General features: G+C 51.0%; 1 protein-coding gene across 1 annotated transcript in view; it reads right to left on the bottom strand.

Annotated features, from left to right (window-relative positions):
• Window positions 1-174: 174 nt before the first annotated feature.
• cfap58 (cilia and flagella associated protein 58) overlaps window positions 175-27811 on the bottom strand; it is a 51029-nt gene continuing 23392 nt past the window's right edge. Inside the window, 7 exon segments of the mRNA XM_067259860.1 lie at window positions 175-295; window positions 10619-10752; window positions 13270-13389; window positions 20906-21010; window positions 21365-21476; window positions 25967-26190; window positions 27237-27377. Of these exon segments, the coding sequence (XP_067115961.1) occupies window positions 175-295; window positions 10619-10752; window positions 13270-13389; window positions 20906-21010; window positions 21365-21476; window positions 25967-26190; window positions 27237-27377 (957 nt within the window).

Genomic DNA, 27811 nt, shown 5'->3' with positions numbered 1-27811 from the left:
TTCCGTGACAAGCTAATCCAAATCCGTGGGCTTTCTTTCCCCCTCTCGATCGCTCTCTCCTGTCCTCGCTTCGTCTCCCTCCCTCCCTCCCCCTCTCCCTCCCTCCCTCCCTCCCTCCCTCCCCCTCTCCCTCCCTCCCTCCCTCCCTCCCTCCCTCTCTCTCTCCCCTCCCCTCTAGGCGATGAGTTTGCCGGTGTGTTTGAGGCTGAAGCCCCCTCCGGTGAAACGGGATCCATCGCTGTGCTGAGGCGGGATCACCGAGGGGTCCACCTGGGCCAGGCTCCTCTCCCTCTCCCTGCGGGGATGGAGGGAGGGGTGAAAAGAGGGGACCGAGAAAGAGAGAGAGGTTAGTAGAAAGATGGGGAGAGGAGGGAGACATTTGGGGGAAGAAAGGGGAGAGAGAGAGAGAGAGAAAGGTAGTTGCAGCATGGGTGCAGTTTGAGGAAATTAAATTTGAAATGTGTCACAGGCTGACAGACAGAATTGCAAGCAAACCAGGCAGACACATGCACGCACGTATCTTTAGCTCCAGGTACCAGCATCCCTCTCCTGCCTCCCTCTCATTGTCGGCCTATCTGTTTCTCTCACACTCACACACACACACACACACATCGTATTCCCTGAGCAGCTGCCTACTGCAGACATGGCCTCAGACTCTTTCAAATTCTCCCCAGAGACGGGAGAATTCTCATGACTAATTCCACCAGGTTTTCAAAAGTGACCTCTCACCCTCCCCTCATTGTCCCCCCCTCCCCTCCGCAAATCTGCCGACCTCCTGAAGCACACAGCGGCTGCTTCATGGGATTCCTGCAAGAAGGCCATGAGACATCTCACCTTTTTGAGAGGAAAAAAAAACACAGAAAATGTTTAATAATAAACCACTCAAGGTTTGTTCCCGCCCAAATCAAAACGACGACACAAAAAACACAAACGAAACATTCGCCGAACAGATGGGCGAGATCTGCAAACGGGAAAAACAACATGGCTGTCCGCCGTCACGCTCATCGGAGACTTTGAATCCAGGTCCGGACGGCTTTGATTTACCTTGCCATATAGAGTCAGGCACTTCACCCTATTTGCCTCGGGGGGAATGTCCCTGTACTTACTGTAAGTCGCTCTGGATAAGAGCGTCTGCTAAATGACTCAATGTAAATATGTGTGTGTGTGTGAGACGATAAACACCGTGCCAGGGCCACCGGTACAGTCGCACGCAAGCCAGGCGGCGGGAACACACGTCACACAACCCCGCCCTCGGACGCTCCCGCCACTGGCTCCTGAGCGGCGGCGTTTGGGCCGAGGCTCACCCCCCCCCCCCCCCCCCCCCCCCCCACCCCCACCCACCAGCGACGGGGCGTGGATGGCTCTCTGACAGGCACATCTCCTCTCGCCCCTGCCAGAGCGAGAGAGCGACCGCTCGGCTGCCAGGAGCCTCTTGAAGGGCCCTCGGGGAACAAAGCCACAGGTGTACACGAGGGGGGCCGGGGGGGCCGGGGAAGAGGCCCTCGTGTTGGAGTGGAGGGGCGCAGGCCTCGAGGCCCCCCCCCGTAGGTTGGGGCTCGGCCCCCGCGGCCTCGCTTGGTAGTTTGGGAGGCTGTCTGCTTCTCTGTACGGGCGCTTGATGTGTCGTGTTGGGGCGGATTGAAACCGTTGAAGTATGCTACCGTAGACTCCTGTCACGCACGCACGCATCTACACGCTCGCACGCACACACTGAACGTTGTTGCGGGCGTCTTTCGGAAGTGCAGGGTCGTGCCGAGCCATTCAAAGTGCTGCATCTTGCTGATCCCGGTGTATGTCTGTGGAGCCCAATGTTTTCCATGACAAATGTGTCTGGTGATTGTAATTGGATCTGGCTCGCCCCAAAAGCGCGTTGTTTGAAGATATTTACTGTTCAAAAGCACCAGAGGGACAATGAATAAAGGAGATGAATTTACCCAAAAAAAAAAAAAAAAACACGTGTTTATCTTTGTGTGTGAGTGCGTGTGTGTGTGTCCGCTTGCATAGAGCATGGGGTACATCTGTGTGTGCTTCACTGCAAGTGTGTGTGAAGGTGCTGACTGCTCATCATCGAGGGTGTTTTTCTGTGAAGGTGTGTGTGTGCGTGCTCGCTCGTGTGGCAGGTGTGTGTGTGTGAGTGTGTGTGTCTGCGCTTACAGGAACATGTGTCTGGTTGCTAAAGGGATCATCAGTATTTCCACCACGTTGAGGTGTGTGTTGAGGTGTGTGTTTAGGTGTGTGTCCTCCGCCAGATAAATAAGTATGGCATCAGACACTGATCACTATTGAAAGGAGCGGCATCGATCTATCCTAATTAATTACCTGGTGGACAGCAAGGAGACCAGTCACACACAGACACACACACACACACTGTCCAAGAGTCGCAGGGCCTCGAAGATGGAACACACACACACTTTAATACACACATGCAAGTGCAAAACAACCACACACTGTACTCATATAGAGCTTCTACAAGTGTCTGACGTTGTGTCCTTGGGCAAGGCACTTCACCCTACTTGCCTCGGGGGAATGTCCCTGTAATTACTGTAAGTCGCTCTGGATAAGAGCGTCTGCTAAATGACTAAATGTAAATGTAAATGTCTTGTTGGTATGAAGCCAAACAAAGCTGAATATGTTTACTACCCCTCTGATCTAAAATAATGTATTTACCAACTTCACCTAAGAACACACACACACACACTCAAACACATCCCAACCCATGTTCTCATGTTTGCAAAACACAATGATCGACAGGAGGACTCCTTCCCATTCACCTGATAATCCCTGCTGTGAAATGAGCCCTTCCTCTCCTCTCCTTTCCTCTCCTCTCCTCTCCTCTCATTTCCTCTCCTCTCCTCTCCTCTCCTTTCCTCTCCTCTCCTCTCCTTTCCTCTCCTCTCCTCTCCTCTCCTCTCCTTTCCTCTCCTCTCCTCTCCTTTCCTTTCCTTTCCTTTCCTTTCCTCTCCTCTCCTTTCCTCTCCTCTCCTCTCCTCTCCTTTCCTCTCCTTTCTCCCTCCCTCCCTCCCTCCCTCCCTCCCTCCCTCCCTCCCTCCCTCCCTCCCTCCCTCCCTCCCTCCCTCCCTCCCTCCCTCCCTCCCTCCCTCCCTCCCTCCCTCCCTCCCTCCCTCCCTCCTACCCTCCCTCCTCCCTGTCTCTGGTTCCTCATCCCAGGACATGTGCTCCTATAGAGCATCCGCACTCTCATCTGCAAGCTATCTGGACCCACAAGGTCGCATTAAAACCTGTTAAGCTCTAATTAAGCCGTGAGTTAGAGAGAGAGAGAGAGGTGGGGGGGTATGACATACTACTGTACTGTAATGGGAGAAACTATGGAATGATGGGAACGGAGGATTGCTCCTGAAAAGTCTGGAATGTGGGACATAAAGCAGCTGAATTGAGGGGAGAGAGGTGCTATATATCTACCTGCTGTCTCGGACCCCCTCTGTGCCTTCTCTCTTTATACGGTACTTATCTCGTGTGTGTGTGTGTGTGTGCGTAAATGTGTGTGTAAATGTGTGTGCGTGTGTATTTGTGTGTGAATACATGTATGCGTAAATGTGTTTGTGTGCGAACGTGTACATGTCTGTGTGTGTGTGTGTGTAGGTGTGTGTGTGCTTCAGAGCCCTACTGGCCTCCTTCCTCCTCTCCCTGCTGACAGAGCAGTCTAAAGAGACCTGACTGGGGTCAGGGCAGATGTAGGGGCATCACAGGGGCATCACAGGGGCATCACAGGGGCATCACAGGGGTATGACAGGGGCATCACAGGGGTATGACAGGGGCATCACAGGGGCATCACAGGGGCATCACAGGGGTATGACAGGGGCATCACAGGGGCATCACAGGGGCATCACAGGGGCATCACAGGGGTATGACAGGGGCATCACAGGGGCATCACAGGGGCATCACAGGGGCATCACAGGGGCATCACAGGGGTATGACAGGGGCATCACAGGGGCATCACAGGGGCATCACAGGGGCATCACAGGGGTATGACAGGGGCATCACAGGGGCATCACAGGGGCATCACAGGGGCATCACAGGGGTATGACAGGGGCATCACAGGGGCATCACAGGGGCATCACAGGGGCATCACAGCCAATGTCAGGCCTGGACACCTCTCCCGTTCCGGCCTGCGTGTTCACATGGTGGCCTTATGAACGTGGTCACACTCTCTCTCTCACCTACCCCCCCCAACGCGTGTGAAAGACACACCGACACAACCACTGTGCTGCGCGCACACACAGTCCGCACCAGAGGTGGCAGTAATCCATGGGCTCATTTGCATACAATTTCTTGTTAACTCTCCTGGTGCCTCCTGTCTCTCTCTCTCTCTCTTTACGGGGGGAAGGCGTCAAACTGGGGGGGGGGGTCGCTCATTACGTATCGTCAAAATCTCAGGATTTACATACACATACTCAAACACGGACAGAGATGCAGTCCTTCCCGACTGTGATGGAAAAATGAGCACAAAAAAAATTCTTCAAAGAAATCACTTCCAAGGTGAGGCGGATTAGTAAAGTAAAGTAAAAGGTATTTTCATGACAAAATAATATAACTAATTTGTGTTCTTGTTTGTAGCAAACTTTCTAACATTTTGTATAGGTATCCTCTTTTGGCCCCCACAGTATCAGTAACCCATCTAGGAGCATGATAATCCCATGTCATGGTTGATTTATTTGTAAATGTCAATTTCCACCCCTCATCAAGATAAGCGCTGTTTGGCAATTGCATTAAGTGATTTAATTTCAGGCTCCTTATTGCGGTGGACGTAGCGTGGCGTCGATACTTCAGCACGTCTTGTTAGGGGGCTGCCTCCACCCGAGTCAACAAACGCCGCTGGAATATTCTTAATTGTCATCGATTACCCCCCCCCCCCCTCCCTCGCCGCTGGCACGGGCAGACCTGACACGAGGTTTGGAAATGGATGACCTTCATTTGGAGGTAGAGAGAAATAGAAAGAGGGAGAAGGAGAGAGTGGGAGAGAGAGAGAGGGAGGAGGAGAGAAAGGGGAGAGAGGGAGGAGGAGAGAGGATAGTCTATTGAGATAAGAGGTTACCCCCACTGGCTATCCTCTTCTCGCCCAACAATCAATACATTGAGAAAGTGCTAGAAGGCTATTAGCCACCGATCGACCTCAGTTTGAGAATTGAAACTCAAACCTACTGTAGCGATTGTATGATCAACTACTGCCATGTTTTTATTTGACAGGTGTTCTAACTTTCTGTCAATAATAGAAGCCATTGAAAAGTTGTACAACTTTTGCTCTCGTGCAAAACTGTGCATTGACATTCAGACTGTGCCTCGGCCCTAATGCCAAAAGGTCTAGGTCGGACTTTTTATACACCAATGAATTGAATGGCCAATTTGGCAAACTATGTGAATTTTGATAAGAAACAGCTCCAGGATTTACATTTTATATCCTGTTAATTTGCAAACGAGGCATAACAGTCCGATCTATGTGGCTGGTGTCCGCAAGGAAATATTCTAGTCCCTACTGTATTCCAAATGCATGAATCTGAAATCGCTGAGACCCCCCCCCCCCCACACACACACACAACCACGTTAGAACCTGTAACATGTAACCCAACGTAGCTACGTTCTACAGTGCTGCCTCGGCTAATCCCCCAAGTCCTGGAAGGTGGTCCTCGTGCACAAGGACCACTTCAAGCTGGATCTCAGTGCCTCCACCTTCACACTCTCTGGCACTCGAGCCCATCACTTCAAAACAAATCCTCTGACCTTCCAGTGAGGTGCTCCCCACATCTCTTTAGGACACAAAGCTGCTTGATGTCTAATCCCCCTGCCTCATAGACGACACCTCCCCACAAACCCACAGATAGGTTTCCCCCATCCTAGACCTGGGCAGCAGGAGAGGCCAACCCCGCGCTCTTTCAAGAGAGCGAGAGAGCGAGAGATAGGGAGAGAGACATAGAGACAGAGAGAGAGAGAGAGGGGGAGAGAGACAGAGAGAGAGAGAGACGGAGGGAGAGAGAGAGGGAAAGAGACAGCGAGAGAGAGGGAGAGGCTGTTGACCGATCATGAATTCAGAGAGAGGGCGAGAGAGATAAGAGAAAAGGAGAGATAACGGGGAGGAGAGAGAGGATGTGATACAAGAAGCAGAGGAGGAGGGCAGTGTGAATGCGAAGGCCTTGATCATCACTTAAAAAGCCAAGGTGTGCATGTGTGCGTGCGCGTGTAAATGTTAAGACCCTTCACACGCTAGCCCCTTCCTACAATGCCTTTCTGCCAATGTTACATTTAGTCATTTTTTGACTGTTGGCCCTACCCCCAAAAAATAAACACAAAAAATACATCCCAGGATTTGCTGCCCTACAGCAAAAAAAAAAAAAAAAAGCCACCGCTGTAATATTTACCTTTAATATATAATCAAATCTGAGAGAGAAGACTGAGTCAGAGACTAGTCAGAAAAAAATAACTATTACTTTTGAACTTTATTTTCTTCACCTGCTCGTCGCTCTTTGATCCCTGTCAGCAGGTTCTGACACAGTAAGATGAAGGTGCTGTTCTTGATCTCATTGCAGTCTTGTTTACAAGCCCGGGCCTCAGAGTTTAGGCCCAAGTGTACACATATGACCGCCTCTTAAGTTAAAAACATGATCAGAGTCTATGGCGAGTGGAAAGGATTTGAGAAGGTCGGCGCGCGTTTCCGTGTGTGCGTGCACACGCGTGTGTTAAGGCTCTCGTGTCAATGCGTGTGTAAAGAGCCTGCTTTATAACATATTCTTTCTCAGAACCACTGAGGTTTAAAAGGAGGAGAGAATTTATCACGAGTAATGAGTCATATGCTCACAGTGCATACGAGCAACCGAAAGGGAAGTATTGCAATCATGGGATGAAACGGGAATGATTTGGAGTCCTTCTCTGTTCATGTTAAAGGAGTCGGATGAGAGAGACACCACCGGCGTAAGACACAAGACTGGGAAGAATTCAAGAACGTTTCGGATATTTGAGTCGAACTGAGTAATGGCTGCCAATGACAGTTTGTGAGGTGAAGTGGAGAGCCGTTGTCTTGGTTACCAGACATGACCCAAAGCCCATTCTGTGTTGAAGTGTTGGAGACTACATTGGAAACTAAAATGAGGGGATACCAGATAGACATGCGTAGTGGTGAAGAGGATTTACATTTGGTTAAACAGCGTCTGGTGGTCACCAATAATTATACACCTAAGACCCCTGCATTATTTATGCCACGCTCTTAAAATTCATTTAAAGTCGTTTAGCCCCCTCTAAAACCTGTCATTATCGATTGACTCTACTGTAATTGCGGCTTTAAGCTTTCAAAGATTTTCTGCCCACTGCTTAAGGATGTAGTCCCGGTTGGTGTATAGTAGGCTATGTGTGTGTGTGCGCATGTGTGTGTGTCTGTGTGCGAGTTAGCCGGAGAGAGAAAGTGGGTAAATGTGTGCGAGTGTGTAGGCAGCTAACGTATGCTAATTGAAAGACTATAAAAAAGTAGCAAGCCTAGCAGTATTTTATCCAGAGATCTGGGTGGGGTAGTGGACTAACAGTGCTCAGAGAAAAACAGCTGTTCAAATGTAAAAAATGTTACAGCAAGTTTTTTCTTTCTTCTTTTGTCTACAAAAGGTTGAATCATGTACCACTTCACAATCTCTCATCTCAATCAGAGGGTTCTAATTGGCTCTTTAAGAAAACAATTTCAAAAGTGTTTAAATACTTTGACCAAAGGACACTCGCCAGTGTGAAACAACAATCATTTTCTATTCAATCAGCACAAGTATCCGCTCGACGGACGCCTGTGTGTATAGGGAGTCAGGTGGCTGAGCGGTGAGGGAATCGGGATAGTAATCCGAAGGTTGCCAGTTCGATTCCCGGTCATGCCAACTGACGTTGTGTCCTTGGGCAAGGCACTTCACCCTACTTGCCTCGGGGGAATGTCCCTGTACTTACTGTAAGTCGCTCTGGATAAGAGCGTCTGCTAAATGACTAAATGTAAATGTGTGTGCGTGTGCGTGCGTGTAGGTGCGTGTGCGTGTCATGATTTTGTGATGAGTTTCTGAGAGAGATCAATATCAGTGCCATTAGGCTGCTAGTTTTGCCACACACACACTGAGCACTTAAACCTGCTGTGTCTAACATTCAAATGATTGTGTGTGTGTGTGTGTGTGTGTGTGTGTGTAGGTTAGTGTGTCTATGTTAAATGGGAATGTTTCAAGCAGTGAATTAATCAGAGTACATGTGGTGACTTCAGCTCTGGCATATCAAAGTGCAAGCACAATCAAATAGGAATATGATGCAGGCTATGGCACACAATGCTAATATTCACAAGTTATAGTCTAATTTTACAGCAGTGTGTACGACTGTACAGTACGTGCTTGTATAGTGCGTCTGTCCAATGAACCGTAAACAAACACAAACAAATATGCTGCTATTGTGTTGTACCTGCGTGGGCTTAGTAAATACATTGTCCATTTTAAAGCATGAAGCAGCTAAATAAACAAGCTGTTGTACAGCCAAACACTGGAAGATAGCACAAGAAGCTAACACTGGAAACTAGCACTATAAGGTAGTATGGGAAGGTAGCATTGGAAACTACAGGAAACTAGCACTGGAAGCTAGAACAGGAAACTAGCACTGGAAGCTAGAACAGGAAACTAGCACTGAAGCTAGAACAGGAAACTAGCACTGGAAGCTAGAACAGGAAACTAGCACTGGAACCTAGAACAGGAAACTAGCACTGGAAGCTAGTACAGGAAACTAGCACTGGAACCTAGAACAGGAACTAGCACTGGAAGCTAGTACAGGAAACTAGCACTGGAACCTAGAACAGGAAACGATCAGTGGAAGCTAGAACAGGAAACTAGCACTGGAACCTAGTACAGGAACGATCACTGGAAACTAGTACAGGAACTAGCACTGGCAACTAGAACGGAAACTAGCACTGGAACCTAGTACAGGAAACGATCACTGGAAACTAGTACAGGAAACTAGCACTGACAACTAGAACGGAAAACTAGCACTGGAACCTAGTACAGGAAACGATCACTGGAAACTAGTACAGGAAACTAGCACTGGCAACTAGAACGGGAAACTAGCACTGGAACCTAGAACAGGAAACGATCACTGGAAACTAGTACAGGAAACTAGCACTGGCAACTAGGACGGGAAACTAGCACTGGAACCTAGAACAGGAAACGATCAGTGGAAGCTAGTAGGACTTGTACTGCTCCTACTGGAAGCAGCCTCAGTGTGTTCATGGAAGAGCACCGTGCAGGAGAAGCATCCATGTTGAGGGTGCTGTTTCCCTGGCAGGAGCTCAGGATAACAGCATATGCACCAGACACCTGATCCACGTCCAGAGGACTGGGCGCTGGGGAGGACATTGCTGTACTGTACACTGCACACACACACATTTACACACACTCACGCAAGCACACAACCACACTCACCAGCAGCAGATGGTAAAGGCATGACCCAATCCTTCTGTCCAATCTGTGACCATTATCTGAGGTGAGCCAGTTTCCTATGTGTGAGTACTAGCTCTCTCATCTCTCTACATCTACGTATGTAAGACACCGAACACTGAATCCAAGCACTTGTGTGTGTGTGTGTGTGTGTGTGCATGTGTGTGTATCTCTGTGTGAAAGGCGGAGGAAGAAGTGTGAAGCTTTTCAATAGACGCCCACAAACAAAATGGCTGACCGAGTGAACAGATATAAATCAATATTAAAGAACACAAGTAACTCCAGCCACCCTCTCTCTGGCTTAATAGAAATTGAGGTGGAGGGAGGTTAAGTACTGGCGTGTTCTCTCTCTCTCTCTCCCTCTCCCTCTCCCTTTTTCAGTCTCTCCCAGACAATTTCATTAGTCATAATTTAGGACAAGAAATCCTTCTCTGAGAAAGTGAGAGAGAGAGAGAGAGGGAGAGGGAGAGAGGGATAGAGACAGGGAGGGAGAGAGAGACAACAGAAGAGCTCCTCCTCTCCCAGCTTTGTCAGGCACCCACAGGTCCCGGGGCTGACAATCACACTACTGCTTAATCTGCCCCGGCCCCGCCCTCTTCCCAGTACATCACAGACAAACGTTGTCTAGGTAACAAAGAGAAAAAGGTCTGCCTAATTCTCGGGGCCATTGATTCTCGTTTTCTTCTCTCTCTCTCTCTCTCTCTCTCTCTCTCTCTCTCTCTCTCTCTCTCTCTCTCTCTCTCTCTCTCTCTCTCTCTCTCTCTCTCTCTCTCTCTCTCTCTCTCTGTGTCTCTCCCTGTCTGTCTCCTGTCTCATCCGGGCAGATTGTTTGATTCGAGGTATCATTTACGACGTGTCAGAGGCCCCCATTGCCAACATCTGCTCATTACCTTGGTGCTGAAGGCCATGCTCAGTCAGAATCATACACACACACACACACACACACACAAGCTTGACAGAACAAACCCACACCTGCATAAATACACTCTTGCAAGCACACAATAGATACACACACCTACACACACAGTCACGATTACACAAACACACACAAACACAGGAGAAGATGGCTGCACACACACACACACACACCATTTTCCCAGCCCCCACGAACAGTTCAATCAGCGCAGGTCACCATGCCCCAGAATGAGATTGAGGCGGGGCCACGGGGGGAGCCTGACCTGCTCTGTTGCTCCTTGTGCTTCTGGCTCAGGTACTTCTTCTTGACGTTCTGCAGCTCGTGGGCCAGCCTCTCGTTCTCGTACTTGAAGTCCTGCGTCTGGGACTCGTACATGTTGAGCTCCGACGACAGAGCCTGGAGACCGGAGAGGAGGACGGAAGGTAACAGAACAGTCCGTCTTCGTGGAACAGCAAAGGCCATGAGTCCTTTCTTTGTGTCGTTTCCCAAATAATCCAGTGTTATAAACACAGCTGTGAGATCGATTGTGTACATATGGTACATAGAACGAAGAGTGCTTCAACTCCCAGACAGCCCAGACGCAGTCTACCTGATTACTGTGATCACAAGGTTGTGTGTTGTGTAATGGCTCTACACCATCTGGCCTAAAGAGGACTTCTCCTCAACGACTGATAAATAAACTCCAGCCTAATAGTGCTGACGGGCAACAGAAAACTCTAACCGTGACAGAGAGAACAAGAGAGAGAGAGGACAAGAAGAAAGGAAAAAATGAGAGAGAGAGACAGAGAGGCATGAAGGAGAGAGGAGCGCAGTCCATAGTTTGACGGAGGGGAACTGTTCAGCGAAGCTACAAGGAGTCGAGGGGTTAGGGGGGGAAGCGAAACGCAGGCTCGGCTGGAAACCCATTCGGGTCTTGTTCCCTCCTGGCCATTAAACACAGTTATTTACAAGAGACGGAGCGCCGTTCGTTTGAATTCAACATTTGAAGTCGAGACGCGCGTCAGCTGAGCTGGAGGAGAACGGCGGGTCCATCGTCAGTCATGACATGTTTGTCCCTCTGTGCTCCCTGTCCGCAGGGCAACACAGTCCGACACACGGCCGCGTGTCAACAGGAGACAGAGGGGTGTCTGGACAGGGTCCCCGAGGGCGGCGGTTTGAGCGTCCAGTGCCTTGCTCAAGGGCACAACAGCGGGGGGTATAGTCTGGGAGGACGCGAGACACACTTTGCCCGTCTGGGAAAGGAAACTGCAATTCTTCGACCCCATTTTCGACTCAAGCGACACAATCAAAGGCTGTTCAACGGTGAGGATATTAGCAGCTCCCAGTAGCATTACTTGACATTTACTGCAGTCGTATTCATTAGGCCACGATCAGTATTTTTCACCACAAAGCCAAACAAAGAAAATTATGGGGTATTAGTTTCCTTTCATACGAGTAGGAGAAGAACGTGCTCCTATTATTTCACGGAGGCAGACCGATTCATTCTGTGGGACTAACGGTCCCGCCTAAACGGGTGCTAACTACATATTAGCATTGCCGTAGCTTCTGTGCTAGCTTGTTTAGCTAAACCGTTGCCAACGTCGCCTGAGGTGCAAATCTAATTAAGCAGAGTAATAAATTATCTGTAAATAAGGTTTGGAACGGCACAACCTGCAGGCCTTGGCACGACCTGCCTTTCACGTGGCGCCTGTTCCGATGTGCTGCACGCTGCAGATCTTCAGGAAGAATAAGTGTTTTCTGCACACCTAAGGTGTTTTAAAAGTCCTCTTTCTTTCAACGGACATATTTTAACAGCTCTTTCAGCTCCGAGAAAGAGAGAGAGAGAGGGAGAGAGACGGATAGAGGGGAGCGCTCGCCGTCTTGACGACCACCCCAAGGTTCCCTAAGGCGTGTATAACGGTGGGGGGGGGGGGATGGGGGGGTGAAATGGCTCTCAGAACTTTTCATGTGTTCCTCCTCCCTTCCCTGCCTCATATTTCTGTTTTAATGTCGTCTGAATGAGTTTTGACTCCCGCCGGATCCAAAAAAGGAAAGAAAAAAAAAAGCCCCAAATAGAGGGAGAGAGATAAAGACAGATGGAAAAAGAGAGAGAGAGAGAGGGAAGGAGGGTGGGAAGGAAAAAAAGAACGATTCACCGGAGGGAGGGAGTTTGGGGGCCCGTGTCTAAAATCCCAAATGTCAGTGGCTAACGTCGTCGTATTTTATTCTGGTTGAGCTCTTAATTAGGTAGGGATGGAGGGGGGGGGGGGGGTGGGTACTAATTATTCATTTAAGTGAACTGGCCTCGGACTCACAACCGGTCTGGGAGGGAGAAATGATTTATGGGAGCCCATAAAAGCCCTCAGCGGGGCTGGCAGGCGGAGTGGCGGTTAGGGTCACGGGAGGGATGGTGCACAGGGATGGGGACCCGGAGGAGGGGGGAAAAACAGGGCAGAAGAGGAGGCAGGGTGGAGGCGTGGGGGAGAGGAGCGAGAGGGGAAGGATGAGAGGTGGGCGGGGGGGGGGGGGGGGGGGGAGGAGAGTGAAGGAGAGGAGGAGGAGGATGAGGCAGCGCCCAGGCACATGTCCCAGCAGTGCTGTGGCTGTGAGCACCAATCTCTGTGCCTGTGGTCAGAGATGATAGGAGATGAAGATGGAGAGATGAGTCAGAGGCAGTAAGCGCCGGAGAGAAGGAGGAAAACGGAAATAAAGAGGAAACGTCCAGAAATACACCGCACGGAGCGACCTCGCCGACCTCGGAGAAGACTAAAACGCAGGCCGGAAAACAAAGGATCCAACCGAAGCAATGAAGAGGGGAGACCGAGGAGGAAGAGGAGGGATCAGGACTCGTTCAGGAGGGACGGGGATTGAAGGAGGGATAAGGGAGGTGATGCGGGGAGAGGGGGGGGTGAAAGGCAAAGAGGGAGCGAGCACCTTGAGCTGTTTGGTCTTCTCCCTGAGTGTCTGCTGGTAGATGTGGAGCTGCTCCGCTGCCTCTGGCCCAGGCTGGCGAGCCAGGATGTGCTTCAGCTCCACGTACAGCTTCTCCTTCTCCTGACCGGGGGAGGGAGGGAGGGAGGGAGGGGGGGAGAGATGGGGAGAGACAGAGATGGAGAGGGAGAGAGAGATATGGGGAGAAGGAGAGACAGAGATGGAGAGGGAGAGAGAGATGGGGAGAGGGAGAGACAGAGATGGAGAGAGAGAGAGGGAGAGACAGAGATGGAGAGACAGAGATGGGGAGAGACAGAGACAGATGGAAAGACAGAGAGAGATGGGAAGAGACAGAGACAGATGGAGAGACAGAGAGAGAGATGGAGAGGGAGAGAGAGAGATGGAGAGGGAGAGATGGAGAGAGAGAGACGGGGAGAGACAGAGAGAGAGAGAGAGAGAGAGAGAGAGAGAGAGAGAGAGAGATGGGGAGAGGGAGAGACAGAGATGGAGAGGGAGGGAGAGAGATGGGGAGACGGAGAGAGAAAGAGAGAGACAGGGAGATGTTACAATGGCACAAGCTATACAAGCATAAACAGAAAAAAAAGAAAGAGAAGAAGGAAAGAAAGGCATGATAAAAAAAGGCAATATAAAAGTTCTTTGAAAAGTAGAACATACATCAAAGTAGCAGGAAACTGCGGAGAGGGCGTGGGGCAGAGTGAGGCAGGCGATGCGGGGAGGTCAGCCCCTTCACCCCCTCCATCCTGCCGGCTCATTCAAGACCAGACCAGACCCTCCCGCCCAGTTCACTTTAACTTCAGCTTGCACATGCCGACTGTCCGCCTCAACATTGCATGCTAGCACTTAAGCATTTCGCCATCCTCTCCGAGTGCTCTTTAAAAAAAAAAACACGCTTTCCGTCCCAGCGGGTCGTTACCGAGCCCCGAGATTGCGAGCTCCTATCACTCTTCCTCCATCTCTGCGCCGCGAGAACACGTCCCCGCTGCAAGGACACGAGTCTTACCGGGCAAACACACGTGTGAATAGGAAGGTGTAATCACCTAAGTATAGCCCGATCGCTTTTTCATCACAGCGTCGAAAATGAACCGTATAGAAAATGCGTGGAAAATCGCCTTCCAATTAGAGGAGGACTGCGGGCCTATTTGAACCCATCAGGCAGTAATGAGGCCTAGTGCTCGCGTTAGAATAACACGCATAAATATTTATAGGTTATTAAATGCATTAAGCAGTTATGCGTGCTGCAGAGGTTGGTGGCGACTGAGAGAGAGGGGTGAGAAGGAGAAAGAGAGAGGAGGGCAGGAGAGAGAGAGAGAGAGAGAGAGAGAGAGGGGGGAGAGAGAGAGAGAGAGAGAGAGAGAGAGAGAGAGAGAGAGAGAGAGAGAGAGAGAGAGAGAGAGAGAGAGAGAGAGAGAGAGAGAGAAAAGGTCCTTCAATCCTAAGGTTAGGTTAAAGTTCTCCTGCTTTAATCTTTCAACTGAATTTGCCATGTTTGGTTGTTATAGTAATAGTTGTAATAGTATACCGATGTCCATAGTAATGATATGAATACTGTTTCTGTGGCTCCACCGTTGCTTTGGCAATATAAACATTTGTTCCTTAATGCTAATAAAGCCAATTGAATTGAATTGAAATTGAAAAGAGAGAGAAAAGAGAGAGAGATCGAGAGAGACAAGACAGAGAGAGCGATATCTCATTCCAGGTTTTGCGAAGGGGCGCGTACGTGTGCGTAGGCTCGGCCTCGAATGGGAGTTGATGAGTGCGTGTGCATGCTCATCCGAGAGTGCCAAGGTCTGCACAAGATGTCTGTACAGCAGGGGTCGGAATAGATAGTGACCCCTGTCCCCATGTCTTCCCAGCCTTGTAAATCCTCGTGTTGGTGACTGGGGGGCAAACAGCGGCCGGCCCATCCTCTTACGGAGTAACACCGCCTCTTCAGTCATCTAACAGATCGTGAAAACGGCTGTTTGTCTGCCCGTGGTGGTTTACGTCACTGTGTGTCTGTGTGTGTCTGTGTATGAGAGGAAAAGTAGGACAGAGAAACAGGAGCGCCAAGCACAAGAGAGAAACGCAAAGAGGTGTCGAGGAATAGATGTTTTGAAATCGTGATGATTTGTGTCGTTGTGTGTCCTCTCTCCCCGTTCAAGTTTGTCTTATTGTTGAAGAAAGAAAACGTCTGATCTCACAGAGAACAACCTGTAGAAAGAAAAGTAAAAAAAATACAAGAAAAAAAAAAGTGAACCGTCAGAGAGCGAAGGACGATAAAGAGAGGAGACGGAGAAAGAGAGCGAGGAAAGCGAAACGAAGAGACGCCCTAGACAAAACCGACCAGCCACCTTCCCCTTCCTCTCCTTCCCCATGTTCCACTGAGTCACCGTCGTGCACAACATGCAATCTCTGACTCACGCACCGCCGTCTAAAAGCGACCAAGGCAAATTCTTTCAAAGCCCACCCCCCCCACCCCCCCCTCCTGTTTATCTCCCTTCTCGTCTTCCAAGCCGGTGTTTTCACGGCGCGTACCTCGGCTCACCAATTGCGAACGTGCTTATGTAAGGAAATCAGCTTACATAGCGAGAGAATGAGGACTCCAAAGGAGTGCCACCTGAAATAGCAACATGCCATGTTGCTATTGTCCATCAATAATCCCCGTAAAGGAAACTGCCACTGATTCGCGGTGAAGCAATAGAGCAGTTGGAAGTCCTTTGGCGATGCCCATTCTGCCCGGGCTGTGCTTGAACACTGGATAAGGGGGGGCATGCGAGGCTGATGTCAGTGAAACGAGAAAACCAACCCACCCACGTAATCTGGGAGTTGGACAAACAGGCCAGGGTGAGGGCCGCTCACGAGACAACGAGGAGGAGGAGGTGGTGATGAAGACAGGTAGTCAGCCCTAGCCTCTTAGCGCTGCGGTGATAATGACCCCCCCAGGCCCCTCCGCCTGGTGAGTGACACTGACCAGAGATTGGCGGCGTCGACGGCGTTACCGGGGCGGGTAAAATGACACGGCGCCCTGCCGGCCGCCATCCTGGAACAACGTCCTCTGCTCGTCTCGCCGCTCCGCCGACTCTTTATTGGAAGCTGCTGAAAGTGTAAACTGTCAACCTGTCAGAAGAGATCCCACATCTGCTAGGATCAGATTTCAGGATTGACTGTCTTTCGCCCCGGCGCCGCTCGAAATGAGTTCACCCCCCCTCTCCCGATGACTGCCAATGATATCGACGCCCCGACTCGATGAAAGAGACAGAGAAAGAGAAAGAGGGAGGGGGAGAAAAGTAAACAATATTTATATGCTCTCTGCATTGTAAATCAATGGGGCCACAAACAAACGCAAAGTAATGAGTAAGAAGGGAGGCTATACAAGGACTGGGAAGCTATGGGGACTAGGCCAGGCGAGGTTGGGGGGGGGGGGGAGAGATACCTCAGCACAATCACAATTATGAGTGTTTATAATCAGTGTAATGCACACAGGATGCCCGGCGAGCTGTGCGGCCTGGTGGGGAGCTAGCGCCATCTACAGCTAGCTGCTCGTTTGATCGCGGGGCGGGGGGGGAAACAGATGCAAAGGGGATGAGGCTTGGTGTCCACGGTACTGACCTGACTGCCTGCCGGTTATGGAGGCAGAGAGGGAGACAGAGCTGGAGAGATGTAGGCAGAGGGAGAGGGAGAGAGGTAGACAGAGAGAGAGAGGTAGAGAGAGAGAGAGGTAGAAAGAGAGAGAGGTAGAGAGAGAGAGAGGCAGAGAGAGGTAGAGAGAGAGAGACTGAGAGCGAAAGTGAAAGAGAGAGCGAGGCAAATATGTACATAGTGAGAGAGAGGCAAAGATGCAGAGAGAGAGAGAGAATGGGAGAGAGAGAGAGACAAAGATAGAGTCGTTCTGCGAGACAGAAACAATGAGACAGGTACACAGACTGGGAAAGAGAATGAAACCAAGAAAGAGAAACGGGCGCCGACAGCGGGACACTTGACTCAGAGAGAGAGAGAGAGAGAGAGAGAGAGAGAGAGAGAGAGAGAGAGAGAGAGAGAAAAAAAGAGAGAGAGGCCATTACTCCAAATCAACGGAGCCCTGATCCCAGAATAGCTCAGTTAGCCACACAGTGCTGCAGAAGCCTCACCCCCCTACCCCCCCCCCCACCCCCCACCCCCCCCCCCATTATCCTTGCCCTTGCCCAATGAAAATTTCAACACAGTCATAATAGTCCTAACTGCCTGGACCGGCCTCTGGCCCAGAGCCAGCAGGAGAGCAAGGAAGCAACAGGGCCGCACTACAGCACTAATGACATTACTGCAGAGATGAGCCATGTATTTCAAGCAGTGTGTGACCGTGTGTGTGTGTGTGTGAGACTGTGTGGAAGGAGTGTGTGCACGCATGTGTGTGTGCCTGTGTGTGGAGGCAGTACAAAGCATTCCGGCAGTTTCCTCAGCATCGGGGGAGATCACAGGCAGTGAGAGGCCGACGTGTGCCATTAAAATCCACTGGCATTTTGATGAGGCCTTCATAGAAGACTGGCCTTTGCAAAACCGCAAAGGAAGGATGGAGAGGTGAGATGAACGCCTCTGCATATCGACGACCGTGTGTGCGTGTGTTTCTGTGTGTGTAGGGCTGTCTGTTTTGAGCGCTTGTGCGTGGCGGAGCAAGAGGCTAGACTTGAGCAAGACAACATATTGGAAAACTTTCCAAGCTACTTAAGTACAATACTCAAAGGTAACCAAAGTCAACTGTGTTGTCGTGTTTCACAAAAAGTAATAGGGAAGGAAGCAAGTATCAGTAAACGAGAACTCCAACAGCAGAGTAGGATGAAGACGAAAACACACAAAGAATTCTTGATGAAACTTCAGAGCGCAGATGTACTTAGTCAGAAGCCCTGTTCTCCCAAACACTCTGGTGCACTTGCCAGTCACAAATAGATGAACAGCATGTCAAAGGATATATTTATAATCCTAAAGCCAGCCTGCACCCCCAGATCAACGCTGAGAGGATCCAGGCGATGTTCACTCACAATTTCTTTTTTATTTTTATTTTATAGCGGCATGTGGGATTTCCAATCTCTACATCTTCTGAATAAATGATGAAGCAATCATCAACCGCTCGTCATCAACAAGCGATCAAAGGGCGGGTGTGGAGTCGCACGCACTCACGCACACACACACCTAAACTTGTCTTCGGCTCCATGTGATCGTTACGCCAATTAGTGCGTGGCCTGTGTGAGTTGTTTAGAGGGTCGGTCTCAGAAAGGTCAGTGATGGGAAGCTATGGATCCTCAATCAGAAGAGTACACACACACACACGAACAAAGCATCCATAGATCTTCGCCTTGTGCACAACTTGGACATCCACTTTACAGTGTTGGCCTGCTTTCTTGGTTCTGAAGCTTTAATGTCCATATACTACATGCTAGTCAACATGAGGGGGGTTCCAGAACAAAAACAAAAGGCAGGCATTTCCTATAGAGGTCAGGAGAAAACATAGATAAAAGCACAGCGGTCAATTCAACAGGCCTCTCTTCATTCCCACAGAAGGTTTGTTGTCGTAGCGTGGGGTTGTTATCTCATCCCATCGCGTCTGCAGGTCGTACACACGGCGCAGCGTAGCGTCTGACAAACGGGGCGGCGTTCTTTCTATAGACGCGGTGCTGCCGTGTACGTGCCGAGACGGGGGAGGGGGGGGGGGGGACAAGCGCGTGCTGCCGAAAGCGTGGCTTTCCATTGACAACTTTAATCACGGATTGGAGGGAAAACACGGGCGCTAGCCGGAACGGAAGAGAGAAGACAGAAGAAAATGAAATAACTGAAAGTAGAGAAAACCTCGGGGGAACGAGGACATCTCGAGACATCATTACTGCGGAGGCTGCCGGTGTACATCCAAAGTACAGGGTCTATTTCGGAACGGCTAAGCCTTGAGAATTTCTAACCGCATTCGCACGCGCCACATATGAACGCACGCACATATTATCCAATAACAGCCGTCGTAGGGAGATGTTTGACGATTGGAGGCTGATGCTTCACGAGGGCTATATGTAGGCCAGAGTAAATACGGGAAGATGGAAAGGGGGGGGGGGTGGGGGGCTGGGTAGGGAGGTTAGTCGAGGGCAATGTAATCATCTGCCCCCCCCCTCCCCTTCCTCCTGACTTTGGATGGCTGTAGTTCAGACAGACCGCTGACAGCAACGTGAGGGGCCATCAAATCATGTTCCATTTCTATTATTTCTCTCCTACCTTATTTCTCCGGAGGAGGGGTGGCTAGTCAAAACAAGGCTTCCATTACACAGGAAAAGCTGTCAACAAGTTCAAGCCACTCTGACGGGCTCGCCCCCCCCCCCCCCCCCCCCCCCCCCCAAAAAAAAGAAGCTTTTCGTGTTCCCTATATCACTCCCGTGCCCGCTCTCTCTCCCTCTGTCTCTCCTTCTCTTTCCCCATCTCTCTCTCTCTCGACATCTTTCATCTCTTTGTCCCCCCGTCCCCCCCTTCTTGGATCCTTATTGAGTACATCAGCTCAGTTATTCTGTCTCTGCCGCCAAAATATTAAGGTAACAAATCTCCCGACCCGTCGTACCCGGGCTTATGTCACGGAAATGGTTGTCTGTTTTCCAATCTCAGCACTGAACACCAGATATGATTAAATTACCGAGGCAAATCGGATAAAAGAAGGGAGGGATGGAGAGAGAGAGGAGGCTGCATTGCTCCGCCAATTCGACTACATTGCAGGCATACGTCAAGGGGAACCCACTGTGCAGAACAATTGGAATAGATGAACGCACAGACTGGAGAAATTTGCTTTAATATGGTGCGAAATAATAGATAAACGAAGAACACAGAAAGGAATGATCTTGGTGTGGACTTGCTGTTATTGATGCAATAGGCTGCAAGTTCGGCTGCACGGCACCAAAAAAAAACATATACAAATGTTAATGAAATATATATAGCTAAAATAAAAACGCATGCACACAACGTTGGGAAGACTTTGACACCATCATTTGTGGATGCACCCTCGAGCGAAAAATATTGAGATTGTTCTCTCTCCTTTCTAAATCAAGTTGGAAAGAAGTACTTTTTTGAGATACAAAACACTCTCATTTCATCATTCATAACCCCGGATAGTGAACCAGAGTGCCAGAGCTGCCAGAGCACCCCCCCGCCCCCAACAGCACCACCACCACCCAAAAAAACGAAACAATTCTGCAGACAGGAGAATCCAGATATTCTTCCACTGCGGTACGGCACATCTCCAGACATCATGCCAGGATGCGAGACCCTTAAGCATCTCTCCGGCGTCTCCAACAAATGAAAGCAATATCACACCAACAGGCCTCCTCATACCAACAAATATCAAAATAAAGTCGATGAAAAAAATGGGTCACGGCGGGAGTGGATTCCTCAGCGAGAGAACAACCTCTCGTCTCCCTCCGTCCGGCGCCACATTCCTCTCCTCCCCCGCCCACTTACGGCGCGACCGCTCTGACCATCCGGTAGCGGTGGACGACCCTTTCCTCGTGGGCGAGTTGCCACGTCTCCAGACCAATGGGAGGAGACGGATTCATGTGGTGGAGTCGAAGGGATGTGGGGTGTGTGTGTGTGTGTGTGTGGGGTCGGGGGAGGCATCTGAGAGGAAGTGTCGACGTCTGTTTACCTGGAGTAAAAGCTCTTTCTCCACCACCTCCCCGGTCTTGGTTATCAAGCGCCTCTGTAGAGAGTGAATCTTTTGGATCATCTCGTAGGTGCTGGGGTCGCTAGCCTGCAGAGGGAAAGCCGTTTGGAAAGCTTTAATGGCGACAACTGGGAGAGATACATCACCTCTTCTTATCGCCAACCCGACTCCGGGGAGAGGTTGTGTGTGTGCGTGTGTGTGTCGGCGTGCGAGTCTCTCTCGGTGTGTGTGAGTGTTGTAAGCAAGAGAAGTTCTCAGACGTTCAACAAACTGGGGCCACAGCAGACTAGGTTCGTAGCCTTGAGGGGGGAGGAGGGGCCTGTCGCCATGGAGAGGACCTAACGGCTTAAGGCCACACACCTACGTGCACACGCAGGCACACACACAGATATGTTTGAAGTCTAAACACACACTCGTAGACGCACACGCGCGCACACGCACCTCCAGCTTTCTCCAGCGATGGACGTTCATGGGGTTCTCCAACTCCTCCTCCAGGGCCCTGCATCTCGTCCTCTCTTTGAGGAGCTCCCTCTGCATGTGGTACACCTCTCGTCTGACACACACACACACACACACACAATGCCAAGTACCGGTCAAGGCACCATTTCCCACCCACTCAGGACATTGCCATAGAAACAAACAAAACGACTGAGATATTTGTTTTTTTCTTACAAAGCAGGGTTAGATAATGTTCAATGCTTTGTGAATGTCCAATCTGATGACCTTGGTGGGTGGTTTGGATAACAGTACGCCATATGTCCAATTACTGTGAGTAGCTAGCAGCGGAGTGACAAGACAACCTCTGACCTCTCCATTATCTACCAATTAAACCATTTCCAAAGGTCCATTTGAGATCCCATCTACACGGTGTCTTGGTTTACACACACACACATATATATACACATTTTCCCATTGTATGTCAGACTTCACAGAACTGTTTTGAAGTTTGAAATACCAGCCCAAGGCCAGTCCAGGTTAGGGGAGTGATAGAGAAAGAAAAGAAGATTGTAGTTAACGACTCTGCATTTCTTATACCTTCTAATCACCTCCTCATCTGTCGCTTTATCTGAGGTAACCGGATCCAAATCACGCTGGAGTGACGGAAATGAAGACGGTCGAATGATTTCAGTTTAAAAACGCGGGACATTACTTTGACGTGCACGCTTCGCACTCAGCGAGAGACACCGACGCTTAAGCACTCAAAGCTACAAGACGCATGGACAGTGTCAACCTGGCCCTTTGCTAGCCAATTGGCTGGAAAACCACAGACGCATAATCTGGCACTCGAAGTCGAACGCTCGACCGGTTTTTAGACGCGAAAACGTCTCAGTCGGGGGACAAATGATAATCACACGTGGCTCATTAGCCCAATACTGAGAACGAGCGTTTAGTCCCCAAGCTCCGCTAATGTCTGACAGGGACGCAAAATGAGGGATTTCCTCAGAAGGCGGTGATGTACTTTGCGCCACGACGGTGGGTCGCACAGTACCCCCGAAGGCGGCACAAGGCTTAAGCGCGTGGCGCCACGGCGACCATCCAAGTGGTCTGTTTGTTCTCGGTGGGAAGGAGCAGAGGATTGTTGCTGCTCCACCACCTCTAGTCAGAGTGGGGGGGGGGGGAGCGAGGTCCTTTGGGGGGGGGGATGTGCGGGGGAGGTGCATGGGGCGGGATTATCCGACTAATTCAACAGGTGGTGTGGCCCTCACAAGTCGAAACGTCTCGAGCCGACACAAAAACGTCACCCTTTTCTTTTATCTCACCGTCGTTGCTGTTGTTTAAGACTCCCGAGCTCGGGACTCTAATGCACTGTATCTGTGAGGTATCCGGCTGCCAATCACAGCTCAACAGGGCCATGTGCCCAGATACATCACTGTCCCCTACAGGAACAAACAAGTCATCCATCAAAAGCTGTCAGCGCGCACTCACTCCCCTGAAGATACGGAGAAGGGACCCGGAAACGGCACTGTGGCATTGTGCATGTGCTCGCTTGATTCCGGCGCGTTCTCTTACTCACACATCTCCTTCATGGTGTGTTTGCAGTCAGGGGGTTTGGTGGGGGGGTGGGAGAGTAGAGTGACGCTGATGCTGAGAGCTATGCGTTTGTGTGTGTGTGTGTGTGTGTGTGTGTGTGTGTGTGTGGGGGGGGTGGGGGGGTGGGACAGTAGAGTGACGCTGATGCTGAGAGCTATGCGTTTGTGTGTGTGTGCGTTTGTGTGTGTGTGTACATGTGTGTGTGTGTGTGTACGTGTGTGTGTGTGATTGATTCATTCAGGATGACAGGAGCCACCGCTGTGCCGTTCTACCCCGGCCTTAAAGTTTCATCAACACCCCCTACTCTGCAGGGGGGAACCCAGGCCTTTCCAATCTGCCCACGCTCTGATTTCGTTTGTGGACGCTCGCGTTAATATCAGCCAGGGGTGGGGGGATACTTCTAGAAGAGTACGTGCGTGTGTGCGATTATGTGATTGTGTGATTGTGTGTGTGGGTGTGTGTGTGTGTGTGTGGGGTGCAGGGGAGACTGACGCTTCCATACAAACCAGTGTATTTACGACATGTCACATTCTGAGAAGGATCGGAGGAAGGAAGAATGGAAGAAGATGTATAATTAGATGAAATGGAGGACTGTGGCCATCTCTCAGAGCGGGAGTGGGAAAGCACAAAAAAGGCAAGATTGAAACGGTCAGTATTTCCAATCTGTCATCATAATTAGGTTCCTCACAGGAGAGAAAAAAAAGGGCAGAAAAAACCCTACAGCAAGACTTTGAGCGAAGCCGGCATGATTAAATATCAAAACAGAATACGGGTTGGAAAAGAATAAATAAATGAAATGACGACTCACGGGACTCGTCCTGGTCTTTGATAAACACTGGACGGCACTGCGTGGTGCCTGAACGTAACACACACACACACGCGCGCACACACACACATAAACACGGACACATGCATTCTTACACACACACGTACACAAACACGGCTTCTGCAGACAGATCATTTGGCCCCTGAAGCCCTTTGAAAAAAAAATCCATGTCTCTGTAATGGACGCGGGGCTACAAGGCATCAGTGGGAGGCGTCGTGGCGAGGCCGGCTGCCCACGGAGCGCGCCAGGACCGGGCCGTGCACATCACAGGGAGCGGCTCGCTCGGTACCGTCATTATGGAAGGAGACCTGACCACAGTAATGCATGCAAACTGGCTGCGTGTGTGTCTGCGCGCGCGTGCGTCAAAGCGTGTTAAAAGGGCAGGTGGACTGTGTGTGTGGCCAAGTGTGCGTGCAAGTATGAGCGAACGTTGTGTGTGTGGTGCATGTGCGTGCGCATGTGAAGGTGTGTGTGCACCTGTGTGTGCGCACGGGTGTCCCAGTGTGTGTGCACGTGTGTGTGTGTGTGTGTGCACGGGTGTCCCTGTGTGTGTGCACATGTGTGTGTGTGCACATGTGTGTGTGTGTGTGTGTGTGCACGGGCGTCCCTGTGTGTGATCGCCCGCTCGGGGATCCATCTGGCTGTCTGCGCCATTTCAGCTTTCCATCTAGGCAGAGCCTAAGTGGGCTGGCACCTAATGAGGCGCTCGCTGGGAATAGCATATGGCGCTTCCTGTACGCCTCACCTCGGCTCCAGCACCGGCGGATGTCAGGGCGTGGAGGAGGAGACGGGGGGAGACCTGGGGGGGACATGTGTCTCGCAGTGCAGACAGGACAGGTACAAGACACGGAGGCAAGCTGAATGACTGTGGTGGAGCTCTGGGGATCTGGGGTACACTGGCAGCAGGGTGGGGGGTTAACCCGGAAACACGGATCCCCTTCATATGTACTCTGTGTGTTTCCCCCGTTTTATAAGACAAAGCTTCATGATAAATGTCGTGCCTCGTGCTAAAAGGCCTTCAGGCAGGGGGAATTGAACAGCCCCGTCGGTTAGATGGAGCCCGATGCCCTCCATCCAGACTGTGTATTAAGACGTGGGCATGTTTCATTAATAGACGGAAAGCATCTGGGTGCGTTTGCGGAGCCGAGTTTACGCCACCCCCCCCCCCCCCCCCCCCCCCCCCCCTTCTTCTCATTTCTTTTTGAAAGCCCCCTCCGCTCATTACTGTGACAAGACGTGGGCCGAGACTGGTTTCTTCAAAGACAGTTCCACGTTACGCGCACACACACACACACACGTGTGCCTCGCACACACACACACACACACGTGTGCCTCGCACACACACACACGCGCGCGCACATACTGGGTGACACATCCTAGTATCAAGAAGATCTGTTTGGAAGTTATCATGTGTTCCTTTACCCAATCATTTACCCTAATTGCTCGCTCGTATGGGAAAAACAGACGAAAACAATGTCAATTATTTCATGACTATAACTCAATGTCATTCCAGGTTGCCTGCATCAAGCTGAGCATGTACTGTATTCGGGTTGTAATAGAAGTATGCTAATGCACACTATGCGATGCATTTGTAACATGCCCTGCATACGCAGTGGCATCATTTGCATAGACAAATGTGAATTCATAGCCCGATTTGTTAAAATATTTTGTTTTACCCATTGATCATCATCTTTTGCTGTGGCCAAGAGAGCTTGGAAAGAAAAAATAAACTTTGAATATATCTTCGAGTTAAATCATGAAAAAATACCAAAATGATGGGGTCCTTTTGGAATATCAGTGCATAATTCAGGCTCATTGATTATTTATCAGAGTGACTGGAGTGCGACTGCTCTCTCTGAAAGGTTAAGTAGAGCGAAGCACCACTACGAAAATAACCCCCAAGTACTCGGAGAGTAAGATAACATTGGTTGTAAATGAATTTGCCATGAGCTGCGCTGCGCAGATGTCTGAGGGTAGCTCTGCTGAAGTCGGACTTCTCTCCATGCCTCCCCGATCTCTCTCTATCTGTCTCCATACCTCCCACCAGCTTTCTCCCCCGCCATCTCCGTCGCCCTCGCTCTCCCGACAAACCCAAACCCCCCCCCTTACTCTCTGCATCCCTCCCTTCTACCTCTCCCTCCGCAGCAGCCAGCATGGGGGGCGGAGCTCCCTCGACCCCCGCTCACCTCAGGTCCTCCACGTTGGACACGCTCTTGGCCAGGATGCCCTTCTCCCTCCGCAGCTTCTTGATCTCCATCCTGAGCAGACGGATGTCCTCCACGCGCTGGCTGTACTGGATCTCCCCCTTGGTGAGCATGGACTGCTGGATCTTGATCTTCTCGTACAGCAGCGCCAGCTCGTCGTTCCGCCTCACCAGCTGCGTGCCCAGGATGTCCCGCTCGCTGATCACCTGGGGGGGGGGGGGGGGGGGGGGGGGGGAGTAGCTCTTGACTGGCGTGTACATGATGTCACGTGTGCGCCGTGGAGCTTGTTCACACGCGTCCTGGCGACGCAGGCGAGGGACGTGAGAATCCCTCACACGTGCGGGATCCCGCCATGAACGAAAACGCGCTCGTTCCTAGAGAGTCTTCGCACAATCCCCGATGTCCCCCCCCACTCGTACTACATATCAAAGGAAAACATTTACATTGGGGGGGGGAGAATAATTGGAATAATCGAATCTGAATGGGTGTCTCTCCCTTTAATTCTGGAGAGTGGAGAGTCATTGGCCTACTAAACCATGATCTACCCGCGAGGACACCCAGCCCTCCAGCCCCAGACACTCACTCTCTGCAAGGCCTCATCAAGACAATTATTTGGGGATGGCGTGAGCGGGGGGACGAGGGGACGACGGCGTGCCGATGGGGACTCGTCACGGGCGGCTTGAGGGCGAGGACATCCCACAGACACACACTTCCTCTCGACTAACACGCAGGCTCTTTCACTCGTCTGCGTGCCAGTTTCTCTCTCTCATTCTCTGTCTGTCACACACACACACACACACACTCCAACCCTGATGTCACCCCAATCCTCTTTTCTTTCCTACCCCGTGTCGTCACTTAGCCAGGGCCATTACCGCCCCCTTTGATTTCCGACCTGCCTCTTCCCCTGTTGACGGCGAGAGGGGGGGGGGACATATCAAACCGGCCATCTGAACCCGTCAAGGTGCTCGCGGGTTTGACGGCTAGCTGGCCGGACGGCTGCCGCCTTACCTCTAAGCGGGGTCAGGCGGGAGGCAGGAGGCAGCGGGAGCCTTCAGAGGGAACGTCCGAGACCTGTGTTTAATAAGCTCGGAGCACGATCAGACACCGGTCAACTTCTCACTTCCCCCCGGGGGGGCGATCGCTAGAACGGCGACTCAGCTCCTTGAGGCAGGAGAGACCCCCCTTCCACCTCTCCCCCTCTCCCCTCTTCTCCCTCTCCCTCCGTCTTTCATCCCCCCCCCCCCTCCCCTACCTGGTCCAATTCCTTCTTCTGTCGCAGCCTCTCAGCGTCCGCGTCCGCGATGATCTTAAGCAGCTTCCTCTCCTCCGCCTCCTGGTTGTCAATGAACTGCTTTGTCTCCTGGGCCTGCTGCTTCATCTTCTGCAGCTCCGCCTGGGGGTGGAGGCCACACACACACACACACGCAGGGGGGGAGAGGGGGGAGGGGGGGTGGGGGCAGCGTTTAATAAAGAGGAAAATGACAAGACTTCGCCGGGTTCGTTCGTTCGCGGGCAATGTGGAAAATGCCTGTTGCAGAAGCCGGGGTACACAAGACTGGGTCATCCCTTTGAAGCGGGAACAAAAGCGAGCGATAAAGCAAACGGAGAGAGAGAAAATGGACAGCAAAGAAGAGGGAGAAAAGAGAGAACAAATGATAGAGGAGAATGGGAAATCACTCCAATATCCATTTAATGCCCCCCCCCCCCCCCCCAACCCCCCTCATTCTTATCCTTCCTTGTAAACAGGTCAGAGCGCCTGGCCCCACCCCTGAGAGGCTGAGAACGAACTTCTCAGTACCCAGATCAGGTGTCCTGGGGGCCCTGGCC

This window comes from Osmerus mordax, chromosome 21 (assembly GCF_038355195.1).
Source record: "Osmerus mordax isolate fOsmMor3 chromosome 21, fOsmMor3.pri, whole genome shotgun sequence".
NCBI lineage: Eukaryota > Metazoa > Chordata > Actinopteri > Osmeriformes > Osmeridae > Osmerus > Osmerus mordax.
Note: the sequence above shows the minus strand (reverse complement) of the source record. Positions and strands in the feature narration are given on the sequence as shown.